This window comes from Chlorocebus sabaeus, chromosome 12 (assembly GCF_047675955.1).
Source record: "Chlorocebus sabaeus isolate Y175 chromosome 12, mChlSab1.0.hap1, whole genome shotgun sequence".
NCBI classification, from domain to species: domain Eukaryota; kingdom Metazoa; phylum Chordata; class Mammalia; order Primates; family Cercopithecidae; genus Chlorocebus; species Chlorocebus sabaeus.
Window position 1 is genome coordinate 109718134 of NC_132915.1, and position 18385 is coordinate 109736518.

The 18385-nt window shown below is 55.3% G+C and overlaps 1 protein-coding gene across 6 annotated transcripts in view; it reads left to right on the forward strand.

The window, feature by feature from the left end:
• The window catches only part of ADAMTS13 (ADAM metallopeptidase with thrombospondin type 1 motif 13), a 41977-nt gene that overhangs the window by 5753 nt on the left and 17839 nt on the right, over positions 1 to 18385 (forward strand). For 5 of the 6 annotated variants that reach the window (XR_499635.3, XM_008005773.3, XM_037986968.2 and 2 more), the window contains 14 exons: positions 607 to 758; positions 1804 to 1887; positions 2212 to 2336; positions 2473 to 2619; positions 5214 to 5351; positions 6100 to 6262; positions 8773 to 8877; positions 9565 to 9716; positions 9829 to 9892; positions 12919 to 13045; positions 13838 to 13986; positions 14334 to 14454; positions 15591 to 15671; positions 16561 to 16742. Coding sequence is in view for 5 of the 6 variants with exons in the window: in XM_008005773.3 (XP_008003964.3) it covers positions 607 to 758; positions 1804 to 1887; positions 2212 to 2336; positions 2473 to 2619; positions 5214 to 5351; positions 6100 to 6262; positions 8773 to 8877; positions 9565 to 9716; positions 9829 to 9892; positions 12919 to 13045; positions 13838 to 13986; positions 14334 to 14454; positions 15591 to 15671; positions 16561 to 16742 (1790 nt within the window). In the remaining variant the exon portion in view is untranslated. The remainder of the gene's footprint in view (positions 1 to 606; positions 759 to 1803; positions 1888 to 2211; positions 2337 to 2472; positions 2620 to 5213; positions 5352 to 6099; positions 6263 to 8772; positions 8878 to 9564; positions 9717 to 9828; positions 9893 to 12918; positions 13046 to 13837; positions 13987 to 14333; positions 14455 to 15590; positions 15672 to 16560; positions 16743 to 18385) is intronic. The other variant, XM_008005776.3, reaches the window with a different exon arrangement.

Below are 18385 nucleotides of genomic sequence, written 5' to 3' on the forward strand. Positions count from 1 at the left end.
GCAAGGCCCACCTTGTGACCTGGTTCTTTGTGGTCTAGGCCCGATGCACACTGACCAGTGCTTGGGGCCATCCAGCCGGGGGGGTGGATGCAGCCGATGCTGTCTGGGTATCCCATAGCCTGGGTCCTTCTAGCTCCACCGCTCCTGAAGGACTGGGAGATCATTGCCCAGGGTCCCTGGCCCTCTAAGGGCTCCCTTGGGAGAGGACAGTGAGGGCTGGCCTGGGCCCCTGCTTCCCAAGAGACCACCGGGCTCCACTTGTGTTCAGTTTCCTGTCAGGGTCCATGATGTTACTCATGAAACACCTGTGCCCAGAGCAGGGTCCAGGAGGCAGGGCAGGGGCTTTCCCCTTTGGGCAGAGCCACCAGGGCAGTAGGAAGCTTGTCTTGATGGGGTGACCTAAAGGATGCCGTAGCCCAACAACTCCTCCCGGGCCCTGCCCTTTGCATGCCCCGTCACGAACGGGGTCCAGCTCTTGGGGTGGGGGTGACACTCAGTGTCTTGACTTCGGAAGGCCACCCTTCCAAGACCCGCCAGCCCCTCTCCTGTTAGCTTTCCACTTGCTTTCTAGAACCATTGCCCTCTGCTCTCCCCCTGCCCCTCCAGGCCACCCTCCTTCCCCCAGCTTCCAGAGGCAGAGGCAGAGGCGGGCTGCAGGCAGCATCCTACACCTGGAGCTGCTGGTGGCCGTGGGCCCCGATGTCTTCCAGGCTCACCAGGAGGACACGGAACGCTACGTGCTCACCAACCTCAACATCGTGAGTGCCCCCACGGGAGCGACCTCCAGGGATGGCGCTGGCCTGTGCAGGTCCCCATGGCCAGGGCTGGTGACCGATGTCTGTGGGCTGGTGTATCTGGTGGTCTGAATACAGTGGGTTAAACTCAGGTAGAATGGCTCGGGGCTCTTCCTCTTCTCCCTGCCTCCCCTGGGTGGAGGTGGTGAGGTCCCACACCCCCTCTCAGCTCCATAGCACACGCACACCCTGCAGCCTCTTACTACTCAAGTCCCTTCACCGGGGGCCACCCTCAAGCCTGGCCTCTTCCCCAGTATCCATTTGACCCCCAGGAGGCTCAGCTAACACAACCCTGGCAAACGGGGTGTGGGCTGCTCACACTGCCCTCTGTACCCCGACCCCGCCCTCTCTCCTCTCGTCCCCTACTCAGGGTGGTGAGGACAGGTCACCAGTCTGAAGTCTAAACAGAGACTGCTGGCAAAGGAGATGGCCACCTTCATTTCTTGCTAGCACCTGAATCCCTGCAGCCCCCCTTCACTTGAAAGCTGGGGAAGGGTGGGCAGGGAAGCACCACCCCCCTATCGGCCGTCTCAGAAAGACGAACAAGGCTGGGCGCAGTGGCTCATGCCTATGATCCCAGCACTTTGGAAGGCCAAGGCGGGTGTAGCACCTGAAGTCAGGAGTTCGAGACCAGCCTGGCTAACATGGTGAAACCCCATATCTACTAAAAATACAAAAATTATCTGGGCATGATGGCAGGCTCCTGTAATCTGAGAGGAGTCTGTGGTCTGAGAGGAGCAGCATTTGACCGGAATATCCGACTCGTGACCGTCTGTGTGCTCTCATCCCCTTGCTTTGGAGTTTGTTCTCCTTGCGTTTGTTGGCCTTCCTGAGCCGTGAGCTGAGGAGCAGCAGAGGCACGGCTGACTGTGCATCGCATTTTAGGAGCCCCCGCTTCCCACACATGCTCTCCAGCCCTTCACACCCTAGGGGCCCCTGGGAGTCAGCAGCTGCCTGGGGCTGGCAATGCCTGCCCAACGGGTTACCTCTCTCATTTGCCCTTCCACAGGGGGCAGAACTGCTTCGGGACCCGTCCCTGGGGGCTCAGTTTCGGGTGCACCTGGTGAAGATGGTCATTCTGACAGAGCCCGAGGTAGGCATGGAGCTGGAGCTCAGCACGCCATACAGAGCGGGAAGCCCAAGTCATCACATCTCCATCCTCTTTAACCTCTTGTCCTGGATGCCCCAAGCAGCATGGGTCACAGAACACGTTCAGCCAGACGGACCAGCTGCCCTCCCAGCTCTATCCAGCGCTCAGCACAGGCTGCCTGACTACTTCTCTGAGCCTCAGTTGTCTCACCCCAACATGGGCTAGTCAGAGGGCTGTCATGAGGACTAACTGGGAAACACACTGACCGCAGTCAGCACCATGCCTGGTTGGGGTGTCCTAAACGCAGGCTTTGCTGTGGATCTGCAGGGTGCTCCAAATATCACAGCCAACCTTACCTCGTCCCTGCTGAGCGTCTGTGGGTGGAGCCGGACCATCAACCCCGAGGACGACACGGATCCTGGCCACGCTGACCTGGTCCTCTATATCACGAGGTAGCCAAGCTTTCTGATGGGTGCTGGTCAGCCAGCCTGGGAAGGCTGCACTCTCGGCCTCCTGCCCTCTGCAAAGGTGATCCTGGGGCAGCCACGTGCCTTGGCACCACCCAAGTGACTGTTTTCTCTCACCGAGGTTTGACCTGGAGTTGCCTGATGGTAACCGGCAGGTGCGGGGAGTCACCCAGCTGGGTGGTGCCTGCTCCCCAACCTGGAGCTGCCTCATTACCGAGGACACTGGCTTCGACCTGGGAGTCACCATCGCCCATGAGATCGGGCACAGGTATGCAGCCCCACCAGCTGTCCCCAGGCTCTGGCAAGGAGCTGACCTGGGTACACAGGGCGAAGGTGGTCTTGGCAAGCAGTGGGTCCTTGTAGAGTTTTGCCAGAGGAGCCTGTACCCCTCACCCCAACAGAGTCAGAAGGGTGGGTGTGAGGACAGGGGAACCTGATACTGTTTGATTAAAGAAACTTTTTTTCCAAAAGACAAACAAAACACCTTTAGCAGGTAGAAAATAACTTCTCTAGAAAATTCAGGTAAAGAAAAAGCATGCTGTAAAAACTCTCTCAAATCCCACCATTTAGAGAAAATGTCTCTTCACATTTTGTATTTAATTTCAGTCTTTTCTTTACACACACGCACATATTTTTTATTTGCAAAATTGGGATTTAGTTTGGATCCCTGAATTAAAGGAAAATTGTGATTATGCTGTTCATTGCTTTGTTACTTGCTATTTCTTTTTTCTTTTTCTTTTTTTTTTGAGGCGGAGTTTCGCTCTTGTTGTCCAAGCTGGAGTGCAATGGCGCCATCTCAGCTCACTGCAACCTCCACCTCCCGTGTTCAAGTGATTCTCCTGCCTCAGCCTCCCGAGTAGCTGGGATTACAGGCATGTGCCACCATGTCCAGCTAATTTTGTATTTTTAGAAGAGACGGGGTTTCTCCATGTTGGTCAGGCTGGTCTTGAACTCCTGACCTCAGGTGATCCACCTGCCTCGGCCTCCCAAAGTGCTGGGATTGCAGGCGTGAGCCACTGCGTCCAGCCTTTCTTTTTTCTTCCTAGGGTGAGTGCAGGATTTACCTGCTCTTTATGTAATAATATATCCCAAACGTTATCCCAGGTCTCTTACAGGCGTGTACCGTAATTTATTTAATCAGGCCCCTCTCCTTGGATGTCTAGGTTGCCTGAACACATCTTCCTGTTGTGAACATTATACATTCTTGTGTGCAAACCTTTGCTCCTACCTATAACCATTTACCTAGAGTGATGGGTTTCTTTTCATTTCTTTAGTTTTTTAAGTCTGAAAATAATACCCAATTGTTGTAAAAATTCAAACAGTGCAGAGATTTCTTTCTTTCTTTTGTTTTTTTTTTTTTTTTGAGATGGAGTCTTGCTCTGTCGCCCAGGCCGGAGTGCAGTGGTGCAATCTCGGCTCACTGCAAGCTCCACCTCCCGGGTTCACATCATTCTCCTGCCTCAGCCTCCTGAGTAGCTGGGACTACAGGCGCCCGCCACCATGCCTGGCTAATTTTTTGTATTTTTAGTAGAAATGGGGTTTCACCATGTTAACCAGGATGGTATCGATCTCCTGACCTCATGATCTGCCCGCCTCAGCCGGCCAAAGTGCTGGGATTACAGCTGTGCCCGGCCCAGTGCAGAGATTTCTAAAGTGAAAAGTGAATTTCTACCTTCCTTGCCCACCAACCCCCACCCGACCCCTTTCAACCCCTCTGAGCCTGGGAGGGTCGAGGCAGGGTTCCTGGGTGCGGGGCAAGGCAGGGCTCCTTCTCCCTCACAGGGAGCATAATTTCCTTTTGCTCCTGTGATGCAGAACAGATAAGCCCCCAAACAGGGGCTTAGCCTGGGAGGGTTCTTGGCTTCACCCAGGAAAGAATTCAAGAGGGAGCAGGTGGTGGTAGACGGCAACTTTGATTGACATAGCAGTGGGCAGAGTGTACAGCCCTGTGACTGTGTACAGTGCAGCATAGCCCTTTTGAAGCAGGGCTACCCCATAGACACTGTGCCCAAAGGAGCAGCTCAAAGGCAGGGCTACAGTCCTAGTTATACCCACTTTTAATTATATGCAAATTAAGGGACCAGATTATGCAGAAATTTCTAGAAAAAGAGCAGTAATTTCCAGGTTTTCATCATGGAAAAAGGGCGGTAACTTTTGGGTGTTGCCATGGCAATGGTAAACTGATATGGCGCACTGGTGGGTCTGTCTTATGGAAGGGGGCTTCCCTCCCACCCCTCCCTGTTTTAGCTAGTCCTCTGGTCCCGTGTCCAAGCGGGGCCTCCCGAGTGGAGTCCACCTCCTACCTCACTGGTGCCTGGCCTCTCCCACCTCATTAGTAGTCCTCCATCAGTTCTGCTTTGGGGAAAGCAAGCTCTGTTGTGACAGTTTGGAAACGGTTCACCTTCCTGGCCTAGGAACGCAAACAATGGCCAAGGGCAAGCACATTTTAACTGAACTTTAAAATCGTGCTTTACTCACAGTAGGTGAGTTTCACGCTCAAGATATCCATGTAAACAGTCCCCAGAGCAGCCCCTCAAGGCCCTGACCAGTCCCCCCCTCTCCACAGACTCCTAACACTGTGAATTAATGTGGCTTGCACGTTTTTAAAGCCTTTTGATATTTATTAGCAAAAGATGCGGGAGCCACCCTGCTGGGCTAGCGTTCCCTTCTGGGGAAAACTGACGCAGGGCGCACAAGGCCCTCTGCACTGCGCCCGGTTAGCAGGTGGCGGCGTCAGGGGTCGACCCGGGTCCGAAAACTGGCTGGAGCTGCGACACTAGGGCGCCGGGCCCAGACTCGCCGACCCCGATCCTGTCCCCCCCACCCCCGCCGGTCGCCTTAGCACAGCTCCCCACCTACCAGCTTCGGCCTGGAGCACGACGGCGCGCCCGGCAGCGGCTGCGGCCCCAGCGGACACGTGATGGCTTCAGACGGCGCCGCGCCCCGCGCTGGCCTCGCCTGGTCCCCCTGCAGCCGCCGGCAGCTGCTGAGCCTGCTCAGGTAGCCCGCTGGGCCTCCCGCGCCACCCCTCCTATGTCCCTCCCCACTCCGCATTCAGCCCTTCTTCCAGTCCCCGCCTAAGACGCACCCCTCCGTCCCACCCCAGCGCCCACCGCTCCGTCCCACCCCGCTGCGCCCACCCCTCCATCCCAACCCCTGCACCCACCCCTCCGTCCCACCCACCTGCCCTACCCCCTGCGCCTCCCCCCGCGCTGTCCCACACTCTGTGGCCACCCTTCCGTCCACATTCTCTCCCACTTGCCTACACCCACCCCTGCATCCTACCCTCCTCCATCCACCCCTCCATCTCAGCCCCCTGCACCCACCCGGTTCCTGCGCCCACCCCCTCAATTCACCCCGGTACCCTTCGTCTGCCTCCACCCGCCACCTCCGTCCACTTTCCACGCTCCATCAGCCCCACACCCCTATCTCCCCCGCCCGCGTACATGTACCCCTGCGTCCCCTTCTTACCCACCGTACCGCTCCCGGGCCTAACGTGCATCTGCTCCATCCCACTCCGACCTGTGCCTCCGTTGTCTCTCCTTCTGCTGGCCACTCACCTCCGCGCGGACCGGAGCCTTAGTCTTGGTCCCAGCCTACAGCCGGCTCCTGGTGGGGGTCTCGGGCCGACAACTCCTGTTCCCACTCACAAAAGGCCACGCTTCCAAACGCTTCCATCCCCGTGCACACTCCTCCGTCCTGCCTCCTCTCGGTGTCCACCCTGGGTCTGAGCCGGGCCTTGTCGCAGCGCAGGACGGGCGCGCTGCGTGTGGGACCCCCCGCGGCCTCAGCCTGGGTCCGCGGGGCGCCAGCCAGAGGCGCAGCCTGGCCTCTACTACAGCGCCAACGAGCAGTGCCGCGTGGCCTTCGGCCCCAAGGCAGTCGCCTGCACCTTCGCCAGGGAGCACCTGGTGAGTCTGCCCGCAGTGGCCTGGGATTGGCCATGAGGTTCCTCGGCATCACCCAACTCATCAACTCATGTCCCCGCAACGTGCACCGTGAGCACCTGCTGGGTGCAGTGCTAGGCTGAGGTACCCCCAGGGCGGCTTTGTTTAATGCTGTCTGTGGCCTCTAGAAATTATTTAAAATGTTTGAACAAAAGCCCCAACATTTTTGTTTAACTGGGCCCCACAAATTATGTAGCTCGTTCTGGGAGGGCCCCTGTGCCCAAGGATTCCTGGCTGAGTAAGGACACCAATGTTAAACAGTTACCAAGGACTTCCCATCTGTTGTGGCTGGAGTCAGCCTGGAGGGCTGCCTGGAGGAAGTGGCCTCCAAACTGAACCCACAGCAGAAGTGGGACTAGTAGGGGGAGGGGAGATAAAGGAGAGCAGGCACCCCAAAAGACAGACTTCCTCGCAGGGTTGCATAGGACATTCATGGACTCCAGCCACTTTTGCCTTGGTGGGCCCCTTCCTCCATAAAAAAAATTGAGAATTATATTTTAATACTCTTTTTTTTTTTTTTTTTTTTTTTTTGAGACGGAGTCTCTTTCTGTTGCCCAGGCTGGAGTGCAGTGGCGCGATCTGAGCTCACTGCAAGCTCTGCCTCCCAGGTTCACGCCATTCTCCTGCCTCAGCCTCCCGAGAAGCTGGGACCACAGGCGCCCGTGGTGGGCTAATTTTTTGTATTTTTAGTAGAGACGGAGTTTCACTGTGTTAGCCAGGATGGTTTCGATCTCCTGACCTGGTGGTCCGCCTGCCTGGGCATCCCAAAGTGCTGGGATTACAGGCATGAGCCACCACACCTGGCCGAGTCTTTTTTTTTTTTTTTTTTTTCTTCTTTGAGACAGGGCCTCCTTCTGTTGCCCAGGGTGGAGTGCAGTAGCACAATTATAACTCACTGTAGCCTCAACCTCCTGGGCGCAAGCAATCCTCCCACCTCAGCCTTGGAGTAGCTGGTACTACAAGCACATGCCCCAACACCCAGCTAATTTTTAAATTTTTTGTAGAGATGGGGTCTCCCTTTGTTACCCAGGCTGGTCTAGGACTCCTGACCTCAAGCCATCCTCCCACCTTGGCATCCCAAAGCCCTGGGATTACAGACATGAGCCACCACCCATGCCTGACCAGCAAATCTATTAATATTACATATTACAACATTAATTTGGACCTGGAAGTTCATTTTTTCTTTTTCTTTTCTTTTTTTTCTTTTACCTTTTTTTTTTTTTTTTTTTTGAGATAGAGTCTCACTCTGTCACCCAGGCTGGAGTGCAGTGGCACAATCTTGGCTTACTGCAATCTCCGCCTCCCAGGTTCAAGCGATTCCTGGGCCTATGCCTCCCAAGTAGTTGGGACTACAGGCATGTGCCACCATGCCCAGATAAGTTTTGTATTTTTTAGTGGAGACAGGGTTTCATCATGTTGGCCAGGCTGGTCTCGAATTCCTGACCTCAGGTGATCCGCCCGCCTTGGCCTCCCGAAGTGCTGGGATTACCAGCATGAGCTACCACACTCAGTCTAATTCATTTTTTTTCTTCTGGTTTTATTTTATTTATTTATTTATTTTGAGACGGAGTCTCGCTCTGTCACCCAGGCTGGAGTGCAGTGGTGCGATCTCAGCTCACTGCAAGCTCTGCCTTCTGGGTTAATGCCATTCTTCTGCTTCAGCCTCTTAGTGGCTGGGACTATAGGCACCCACCACCACGCCCAGTTAATTTTTTATATTTTTAGTACAGATGGGGTTTCACTGTGTTAGCCAGGATGGTCTTGATCTCCTGACCTCGTGATCCGCCTGCCTTGGCCTCCAAAGTCCTGGGATTACAGGCATGAGCCACTGTGCCCGGCCTTTTTTCTTGATTTTAAAAGAAATTAGGCCAGATGTGGTGGCTCACAGCTGTAATCCCAGCACTTTGGGAGGCCAAGGCAGGTGGATCACGAGGTCAGGAGATCGAGACCAACCTCACCAACATGGAGAAACGCCATCTGTACTAAAAATACAAAAAATTAGCTGGGCGTGGTGGTGCGTGCTTGTAATCCCAGCTACTCGGGAGGCTGAGGTAGGAGAATTGCTTGAACCCAGGAGGTAGAGTTTGCTGTGAGCTGAGATCACTCCATTATACTTCAGCCTGGGCAACAAGAGCGAAATCGTCTCAGAAAAAAAAGAAAAAAGTTAAAAAAAAAAAAAAAAGAAATTAAAACATTTCCCTGGTGAACTTCAAGTCAGTGATAAGAAAGAAAAAAAGAAAAAAGACACAAGAACCACATTTCCGTGGCCCCAAAAATTGTGGCAGGACCTGGTCATGGTCCCGGTTCCCCATCGATGGGTCGGTCATGCCTTGTCTTTTGAGGGCACCAGGGCCTGCAGCGCAGAATGTTGGCTGTGTCAGTGTGTCCTGCGGTCTGGGAGGGACAGTTAAGGTTGGACACTGGCCTGGAAGGCCCTGGTGGCCCCTGAGTTTGCCACCTGTCCATCCTCCTAGGATATGTGCCAGGCCCTCTCCTGCCACACAGACCCACTGGACCAAAGCAGCTGCAGCCGCCTCCTCATTCCTCTCCTGGATGGGACAGAATGTGGCGTGGAGAAGGTCAGAGCCAAGAGTGAACAAGCAGGCTCCTGTGAGCACGTGCATGTGGGCGCCTCCAGCCAGACCGCCCTATTCCTAGGTGGGGAGGCAGGACCAGTATGGGGCAGAGAGCCTTGGAGTTGGCCTTGGTGACTGTCCTGTGGGTTGGTGGTCTGAACTCTTTACCATTTGCTCCCATGCAGAATGGGAGTGTAGGCTGCCTGTTTGTATGGGGGGTGCCTATGGGTGTGGGATTCCTTTGAGTGGGGTCTCTGTGTGAAGGTCCTCGTGGATATGGGGTGTCTCAGGGTGGGATCCCTGTGTAAGGGGATCCCTGTGAGGGTAGAGCCCCTGTGGGTGGGTCCTTGCATGTATGTTGGGGGATCCCTGTGTGTCTATGGGGCCCTGGGGGGTTCTATGTGTATGTTGGGGAGTCTCTGGGTATTGGAGGATCCCTGTGGGTCCAGGGGATCCATGTTGCTGGGCTACCTGTGTGTGTTGGGGGGGTCTCTGTGTGCGTTGGAGATCCCTGTGTTTTGAGGGATCCATATGGGTGAGTTCCTTGTGTGTGTTTGGGGGTCACTGTGGGTAGGGTCCCTGTGTGTGCTGAGAGACCCCTGAGTATGTTGGGGGACTCTCTGTGTGTGTTGGGTGTCGCTGTTGTGGAGTCGCCGTGGGATGGGAGATTAAGCCGTCCTTGCCTTGCAGTGGTGTTCCAAGGGTCGCTGCCGCTCCCTGGTGGAGCTGACCCCCATAGCAGCAGTGCATGGGCACTGGTCTAGCTGGGGTCCCCAAAGTCCTTGCTCCCGCTCCTGCGGAGGAGGTGTGGTCACCAGGAAGCGGCAGTGCAACAACCCCAGGTACCGCAGGGAGGGGTGCTCTTCTGTCAGGGAGGGTGGCCACACCACATTCCCTAGTTGAAGGCAGTGGTCACCCTCCTGTCTCACCCTCCTGTCTCCTGGGCATTTTCAGACCTGCCTTTGGGGGGCGTGCGTGTGTTGGTGCTGACCTCCAGGCCGAGATGTGCAACACTCAGGTAGGCCTGCGTCCTGGGGCAGGAGGGGGCAGCTGGTGGCACCGGGCCCTGGGGGAGCCAAAGTGAGCATCTGTGGTTCACACCAGGACACATTTGAAAAGGGCTTTGGGGCCAGGTGAGGTGGCTTACGCCTGTAATCTCAGCACTTTGGGAGGCCAGAGTGGGTGGATCACCTGAGGTCAGGAGTTCAAGACCAGCCTGGCCAACATGGTGAAATCCTGTCTCTACAGAAAATATAAAAATTAGTCAGATATGGTGGCGGGCACCCGTAGTTCCAGCTACTCAGGAAGCTGAGGCATGAGAATCGCTTGAACCTGGGAGGTGGAGGCTGCAATGAGCCGAGATTGGGCCACTGCACTCCAGCCTGGGTGACAGAATGAGACTCTGTCTCAAAAAATATATAAAAATAAAAAAAGAGTGAGAAGGACATTGGGACCCCCGTTCGTAAACCAGGCCAGTCCTGCTGATGCCCACAGAGCCCCTGAGGTATCCCGCCTCCCTCCCTGAGTGCCATTTTGCCCTCCAGAGCACATCTCTGCAGGGAGAACCTCCCCACTAGGAATACAGTGCCCTGCTGCATGGCTGCAAAGTAGTTTTTTTTGGTTTTGTTTCGGTTTTTTTTGAGACAGAGTCTCACCCCGTCGCCCAGGCTGGAGTGCAGTGGCGCTATCTTGGCTCACTACAACCTCCGCCTCCCAGGTTCAAGCGATTCTCCTGCCTTAGCTTCCTGAGTAGCTGGGACTACAGTTGCCAGCCACCACGCCCAGCTAGTTTTTTGTATTTTTAGTAGAGACAGGGTTTCACCGTGTTAGCCAGGATGGCCTTGATCTCCTGACCTCATGATCTGCCTTCCTCAGCCTCCCAAAGTGCTAGGGTTACAGGTGTGAAAGTTTCAGAATGTTTCCAGTACTCTGGAGTACTCTGGAGTAAACCCCATATGGTAGGCTGTCACTCCCCATTTCCCCACTGCCACCCGGCTGCCATTGATCTCCCTTCTGTCTTTGTGGATTGACCTGTTCCATGCCACGTACCTGGGGCCAGACAACAGGTGTGCTTCCTGCCTGCCTTCCTCCCCCAGTGGCACGTCCTCAGGGCTCACCTGTGTTGTAGCCTGTGTGAGCGCCTCATTCCTCTTTCTGGCTGAATCATATTCCACTGCAGGGATAGACCACATTTTCATCCAGTCATCTGCTGATGGACGTTGGAGGTGTCTCCACCTTTTGGCTCCTGTGAACAGAGCCGCTACGAACGTGCTTGTACATGTTCGAATCCCTGTTTTCAATTCTTTTGGCAGTATGCTGAAGAGTGGAGTTACTGGATCATATGGGAATTCTACGTTTGACTTTTTTTTTTGAAACAGAGTCTTGCTGTGTTGCCAGGCTGGAGTGCAGTGGTGCAATCTCGGCTCACTGCAACCTTCGCCTCTCGGGTTCAAGCGATTCCCCTGCCTCAGCCTCTGGAGTAGCTGGGATTACAGGCACGTGCCACCACACCTGGCTAATGTTTTGTATTTTTAGTAGAGATGGGGTTCCCACCACGTTGGCCAGGATGGTCTGGATCTCCCGACCTCAGGTGATCCGCCTGCCTCGGCCTCCCAAAGTGCTGGGATTATAGGCATGAGCCATATATGTTTATGTTTGACTTTTAAAGAAACTACCAAACCATTTTCCACAGTACCTGAACCGTTTCACATTCCTACCAGCATTGCATGAGGGTTCCAGTTTCCCCACATCCGCTGCAGTCCTTGCTGCTTTCTGTTTTTTTTTCTTTTCTTTCTTTCCCTCTCTCCCTCCCTCCCTCCCTCCCTCCCTCCCTCCCTCCCTCCCTTCCTTCCTTCCTTCCTTCCTTCCTTCCTTCCTTCCTTCCTTTCTTTTCTTCTTTCTTTCTTTCTTGATGGGGTTTCGCCATGTTAGCAGGCTGGTCTTGAACCCTAACCCCAGGTGATCTCCCCACCTCAGCCTCCCAAAGTGCTGGGATTACAAGTGTGAGCCATGGTGCCTGGCCTGTTTTCTGTTTTTTGATTTTGGCCATCCTCGTGGTGTGAAATGGTAGAAAGATTTTTTTTTTATTTTTTTTGATACGGAGTCTCGCTCTGCCGCCCAGGCTGGAGTACAGTGGCTGGATCTCAGCTCACTGCAAGCTCCGCCTCCCGGGTTTACACCATTCTCCTGCCTCAGCCTTCCAAGTAGCTGGGACTACAGGCGCCCGCCACCTCGCCCGGCTAGTTTTTTGTATTTTTTAGTAGAGACAGGGTTTCACCATGTTGCCCAGGCAGGTCTCGAACTCCTGACCTCAAGTGATCTGCCCATCTCGGCCTCCCAAAGTGCTGGGATTACAGGCTTGAGCCACTGCACCCGGCCAGAAAGATTTTTTTCACATTGAGTTAAATTCTGTCCCCTGCTTGGATGGCCCTGGGTGTGGGTTTGGCCCTGTATGTATTACACGTTCTGTATGGTGAGACCCTCCCTTTCCTCCTTCTCAAAATGGACCCCCAAGACCTCCCCAGGTCACGAGGGGAGGGTCTTTGGCTGGAGCAGAGGGTGGTGGGATTTTGTGGAGGTAGCGTGGTCAGTGTGGCCGTCCAGGGAGTCAACTCCGATTATCTTCTGTCAGTGCATAAAAGTCCAGGACGCCTGCCTGAGTGCAGAGGCTCCGGTGGTGAGGTCTTTGCTCCGTGCTTTGGTTACCTGCCTCTAGGTGCGCTACCTAAATAAAACACATCCCCATCACTGTTTTATTGAGTTCAGGCCTTGGAAGCAGAGGCGCTGAGCGTAATGCTCTTTCCCAGTTTTCTTCTTCGTTGCTGCCCTGTGTTCTTGACGGATTCCCCGGAGTTTTCCCATCAATAGAGAGGGGCAGGCACTTTTGTCACCCCGGTTTACAGAGCAGGGAACTGAGGCACAGCCTGGAGCTGAGGCCACACCCATATCTTGATCCCACACTGCAGGGTGCCATGCAGTCTCCCAGTGACAACACCCCCCTCCCCATCTCCCTCCTCTGCCTGTCCTCTGCCTCCTCCTGGCCAGGCCTGTGAGAAGACCCAGCTGGAGTTCATGTCGGAGCAGTGCGCCAGGACCGACGGCCAGCCGCTGCACTCCTCGCCTGGCGGTGCCTCCTTCTACCACTGGGGTGCTGCTGTACCACACAGCCAAGGTGAGGCCTGCGGAGTGTGGGGTCAGGGGAGGAGCCAGCCCTGGAGACCCTCGGGCAGGGCAGAGTCCTGGGGGGTTGGCCTACTATCCCTCCAGCACTGGGCAAAGCGGCTCAGGCTCTGGTGTCCCACAGACCGTGGATCACATAGTGGCCAGGCCTCGCTGGCAGATCAGGCAGTGACATCCCATCTCTGAGTCTCAATTTCCCATCTGTGAAATGGAGATAATAGCAGTAAGCCCCTCCCTGGTCACTACAAGGATTCAGGGAGATAATTGGGAAATGCCAAGTGTGTTCCTTGGTTCATAATTCTGTTTTTTTGAGACAGAGTCTTGCTCTGTTGCCCAGGCTGGAGTGCAGTAGCGCGATCTCAGCTCACCGCAACCTCCGCCTCTGGGATTGAGAGAATTCTTGCCCCTCAGCCTCCCGAGTAGCCGGGACTACAGGCTTGCACCACCATGCCGGCTAATTTTTTTTGTATTTTTAGTAGAGATTTGGTTTCACCATGTTGCCCAGGCTGGTTTTGAACTCCTGACCTCACGTGATCCGCCTTCCTTGGTCTCCCAAAGTGCTGGGATTACAGGCATAAGCCATTGCACCCAGCCTTCGTTCATAATTCAATACCATTAGTTAATAGATTAGATTAGGATTGTGATTAGGATTATTGCCTTAGGAGGTGGGATGGGGGGAAGATAGAAACCCTTGCCCCAGATGCAAAGGATGAAGCTGGGTGGGGGCTGAGGGGCCTGCCCCTCCTGCTCAGTTCAGGACCCCTTGTTCACTCTGCCCTCCCAGGGGATGCTCTGTGCAGGCACATGTGCCGGGCAATTGGCGAGAGCTTCATCATGAAGCGTGGAGACAGCTTCCTGGATGGGACCCGGTGTGTGCCAAGTGGCCCCCGGGAGGACGGGACCCTAAGCCTGTGCGTGTTGGGCAGCTGCAGGGTAGGCGTGTGTGGACATTGGCGATGGCCCTGGGGCCTGCCTGTCCTATCGGAAGGCTCCTGGGGGCAGGTCGGTGGGTGCTGGCCCCAGTGGAGCTGCAGTGAGTCTGCAGGCGAGTGGTGCTGGGGAAAAGGATCTGGACTGGGAGTCAGCCTGGGTTAAGGGCTGCAGTGTGACCTTGGGCAAGTCATTGAGCCCTCTAAACTTGCTTCCTGGGTAGATGTTGGGGTGCTGCAGAAGTGTTGCTGGTTTTGTGGATCCCAGAACCTCAGAGCTGGCAGGGCTACAGTGTCATTGAGGCCAGCACCCTCCAGTGACAGTGGCCCCCTGTCCTTCCCTTTGCATAGACATTTGGCTGTGATGGCAGGATGGACTCCCAGCAGGTACGGGACGTGTGCCAGGTGTGTGGTGGGGACAACAGCACGTGCAGCCCACGGAACGGCTCTTTCACAGCTGGAAGAGCGAGAGGTAGGCAGCCTCCCTCAGGGCAGAGGCTGGGCTTCCCCCAGCCTCCAAGACGGCCACAGCCCGGAGCCTTGCTGCAGGGGCTGCTCAGGTCACAGGGCCTGCACACTCAGTCAGCCCTGGATGCCTCCTGCAGTGTCAGCATCTCCCTCTTCTACTTTACCACCCTCCTGTGGCAGGCTCAGATTTTGGCCTTGATGCTGCTGGGACTGTGGTGCCTCAGTAATGGTGGCTCACTGTAGCTGTGCTCAAGACTCTGTCTCAAAAAAACAGAATTACGAACCAAGGAACACACTTAGTATTTCCCGATTATCTCCCTGAATCCTTGTAGTGACCAGGGAGGGGCTTACTGCTATTATCTCCATTTCACAGATGGGAAATTGAGACTCAGAGATGGGATGTCAGTGCCTGATCTACCAGTGACATTGGCCGGGTGTGGTGGCTCACGCCTGTAATCCCAGCACTTTGGGAGGCTGAGGCGGGTGGATCACCTGTAGTCGGGAGTTTAAGACCAGCCTGGCCAATACGGTGAAACCCTGTCTCTACTGAAAATACAAAACTTAGCTGGGCGTGGTGGCGGACACCTGTAGTCCCGGCTACTCGGGAGGCTGAGGCAGGATAATTGCTTGAACCCGGGAGGTGGAGATCCCTCTGCACTCCAGCGTGGGCAAAGGAGCGAGACACTTTAAAAAAATAATAATAATCCGGACATCGTGCATTCTGTAGCAGCTAGCCTCTTCTCTCCTGCTCAAGAAATCCCACTGAGAGGGACACAAGTGAACGAGAGGGATGGTAGTTACACTTGGAAAATCTTTGACTTTGGTGTATATATGAGGTCAAAAATCATTTGTAAATGCCAGTGCTTCTATGGAAAGCAGAAACTTGAGCCCTGCCTCCCTCTGGCGTGCCCCACTGTACTGGAGAACCTTGGCCTTGGTCCCTTCTTCCAGCCAGGGCAGAGCCTTGGCAGGTGGTCCTCCAGCCTGCTTTTAATTGCCCCCATGACAGGGGACTCAGTGCTGCTGGAGCCAGCCCCATGGCATTGTTTAATTTTTCCCGACCAGCTAAGATCAGCTCCCTTTGTCTGTGATGTGGTGGCCGTGAGGTCCACACATCTTTCCTTCTTTTTTTCTTTCTAGAATATGTCACATTTCTGACGGTTACCCCCAACCTGACCAGTGTCTACATTGCCAACCACAGGCCTCTCTTCACACACTTGGGTGAGTTGACTGGAGGACTCCCACCCAGTTAGCTAGACTGAAAAGGTGCAGGACACTGTCCCCAAGATGCCCTCACTTCTGACATCACTCGCAAGTTCAAGGGGTTCCCCAGACCACCCTCAGGCTTGATAATTGACTAGGAAGACTCCCAGAGCTCACCGAGAGCTGTGGCTCCTTCCAGAAGGACATGGGTTAGAATTGTCCAAGGGAAGAGATGTAGGCAGAGTCTGGGAGGGTCCAAACAGGAGGCCTGATGTCTCAGGGATGTGACACCCTTCTAGCATTGGAGCGTGGCCATACACATGGAGTATTGCCCATACAGAAAGCCCACCGAGTGGGAGTTGAGAGTTTTTACTGGGATTTGAGTGCAAAGACATGATTGACTAATTGACCACGTGGATACTCTCAGTCTCCTGGTGACCCAAAGCCTCTATCCTAAATCACATAGTTGATCTTTCTGGTACAGCCAGCCCCCGCCCTAAAGGAAGACACTTCTGCCTCGTGCGACCTGTGTCTCCTCTTGGAAGCCAACAGCAAAGGCCGGGCTTCTCTCTGGGCAAGGCCTGCTTCTTTGCTGTTCAGGGCCACGTGGGTCTTTCTTTCTGGAGTGTGCCTGCACCTAACCTTTGAAGCCTTGGTTGCCGGCCCTTGCCGTGGGGTCCCTGAGCCCTGAGCCTGTCGAGTTCTGTGCACGAGTGCACTTGCTCATGGCACTCACCAGGTTGTGGAAAGAGGCACAGAGCCTTCGCTGTGGGGAAGCCTCTGGCTCAGATGCCTGCAACTCCTTAGAGGAGGGCTGGGGACCCTGGGAAGGAGAGTCACTGACATGTGCCTGTGAGGAGGACGGGTGCTCAGTTCCACACGGCTAACAGGGCTGGTTCTCCGACAGCGGTGAGGATCGGAGGGCGCTACGTCGTGGCTGGGAAGACGAGCATCTCCCCTAACACCACCTACCCCTCCCTCCTGGAGGATGGCCGTGTCGAGTACAGAGTGGCCCTCACCGAGGACCGGCTGCCCCGCCTGGAGGAGATCCGCATCTGGGGACCCCTCCAGGAAGATGCTGAGATCCAGGTCAGCAGGAGAGCCTGAGGGAGGCCAGTGGGGGCTTGTTCTTGGGGACTATGGCTGCTTGCGCGTTCGTCCATCTGTCCATTCCCTGATTCGTTCATTTATTCATTCAGTGGCCACTTACAGGGAACCCACTATGTATTGGGCCTTGTGCTAAGCAAAATGCAGCTAGCTCCTCCAGGGGCTTAGGGTCCCACAAATAAATATCCAAATGTGCCTGTGCCCAGAGCCTGTGGGAGAAGGCCCTGCAGTTCTGGGATCAGGTAGGGTCGGAGGGCCCCAGGCAGGGGTCCAGGGCTCCCCGGGAAAGAGTGATGGAGCTGAGGTCTCAGATGAGCAGATACTGCCGGGCCAAGCAGGGAGGGAAGCGTATGGCCAAGGGAACAGTGTCGGTGTGGGAGGGATGAAGGAAGGTCCTACTGTGTGGGTTTGTGGGGAGATGAAGGCGTGGACGCAGGGGCAGTGGCATCTGGGGAGCAGGCCTTGGTGCTGAGGATGCAGAGAACGGATGCTGGCTCCCACTGCTTCTTTGGGGTAGAGTGCGTGGGAACCGGAAGGCCTTGTTCAGGTGTGTCCTCGGTGATGTATGCTCGCCCTTGTATGTCCCCATTGGTGCTTTGCTGAGGAAGGCACGTGGAGGGTGGAGAGACATGAGCGCAGGCTGAAACAGACCTGAGAACCTTGGGAGAGGGGCCCAGTCTCGGCGGCCCCAGCTGGCTGCTCTGGCAGTGTCCTCTGCCCCTACAGCTGCCAGAGACAGCAGGGCCTCCCCCATATCAGGCCAGGCCAGGCCAGAGCAAGCCCCTGTGAGTGGCTCATCCCTTCCCTTCCCCCGATAGGGCTCCCTTCCTCCCCTCCCCTTGCCTGGGACATTGTCTCCAGATGCTGGCTGCTGAGTGCCTCTCCCGTCATCCTCTGCAGTGTGTAAAAGAGCAGATTCTTGGGTCCTCTACATATTCCCTGAATCAAGACTTCCCTGTGTTGGGCCTGAGAAACCCCACTGTGGTCAACACAGGCTTGAGGTGGTGGCCAGATGTGGGCATCGAGGGGGCAGGTGCTGAATGTCACCTCGCCCTGGGCTCTGGCCTCCAGGCTAGCCTCTTTCTTGGGCTGGCCTTGGGCACAGGACCCAGTTACCCTCCTGAAGAGCCTCAGGCCCAGGAACCTGCTGAAATTCTTCCCAGTGCTCTCCAGGCCAGGCCCAAGCCAGTAGCCACAGGGCCCCAGGGATCCAGTTTCTTCCTGCCAACCCCACAGGCCTCAGTTCTGGCTCCAGAAGCCCTTTCTGTGCTGGCCCTGCCCTAGCCCTTCTTGGGCTCCTTAGCTTAGCCTAAGGTGGGCCTGCCTCCTCCATTGTACTTTATCCTTTACCCAACCAGCTTAGGGAGCCTTCTCTGTGCTGCCTGAATACCCTATCCCCTAACCTACCAATGACTTGGTAATTACCTGTCCCCAGCCCTCTATCCCAACCCACTGAGAGCTCCCTGTGGCTCAGCCAGTGTCCTGTGCACTGTGCTATACCCAGAGCCTGGTACAGGTCAGTGTCGGCGATTGCCTGTCATTATTTTTGTTTTTGTTGTTTTTTGAGAGAGGGTCTCACTGTCGCCCAGGCTGGAGTGCAGTGGCACTATCACAGCTCACTGCAG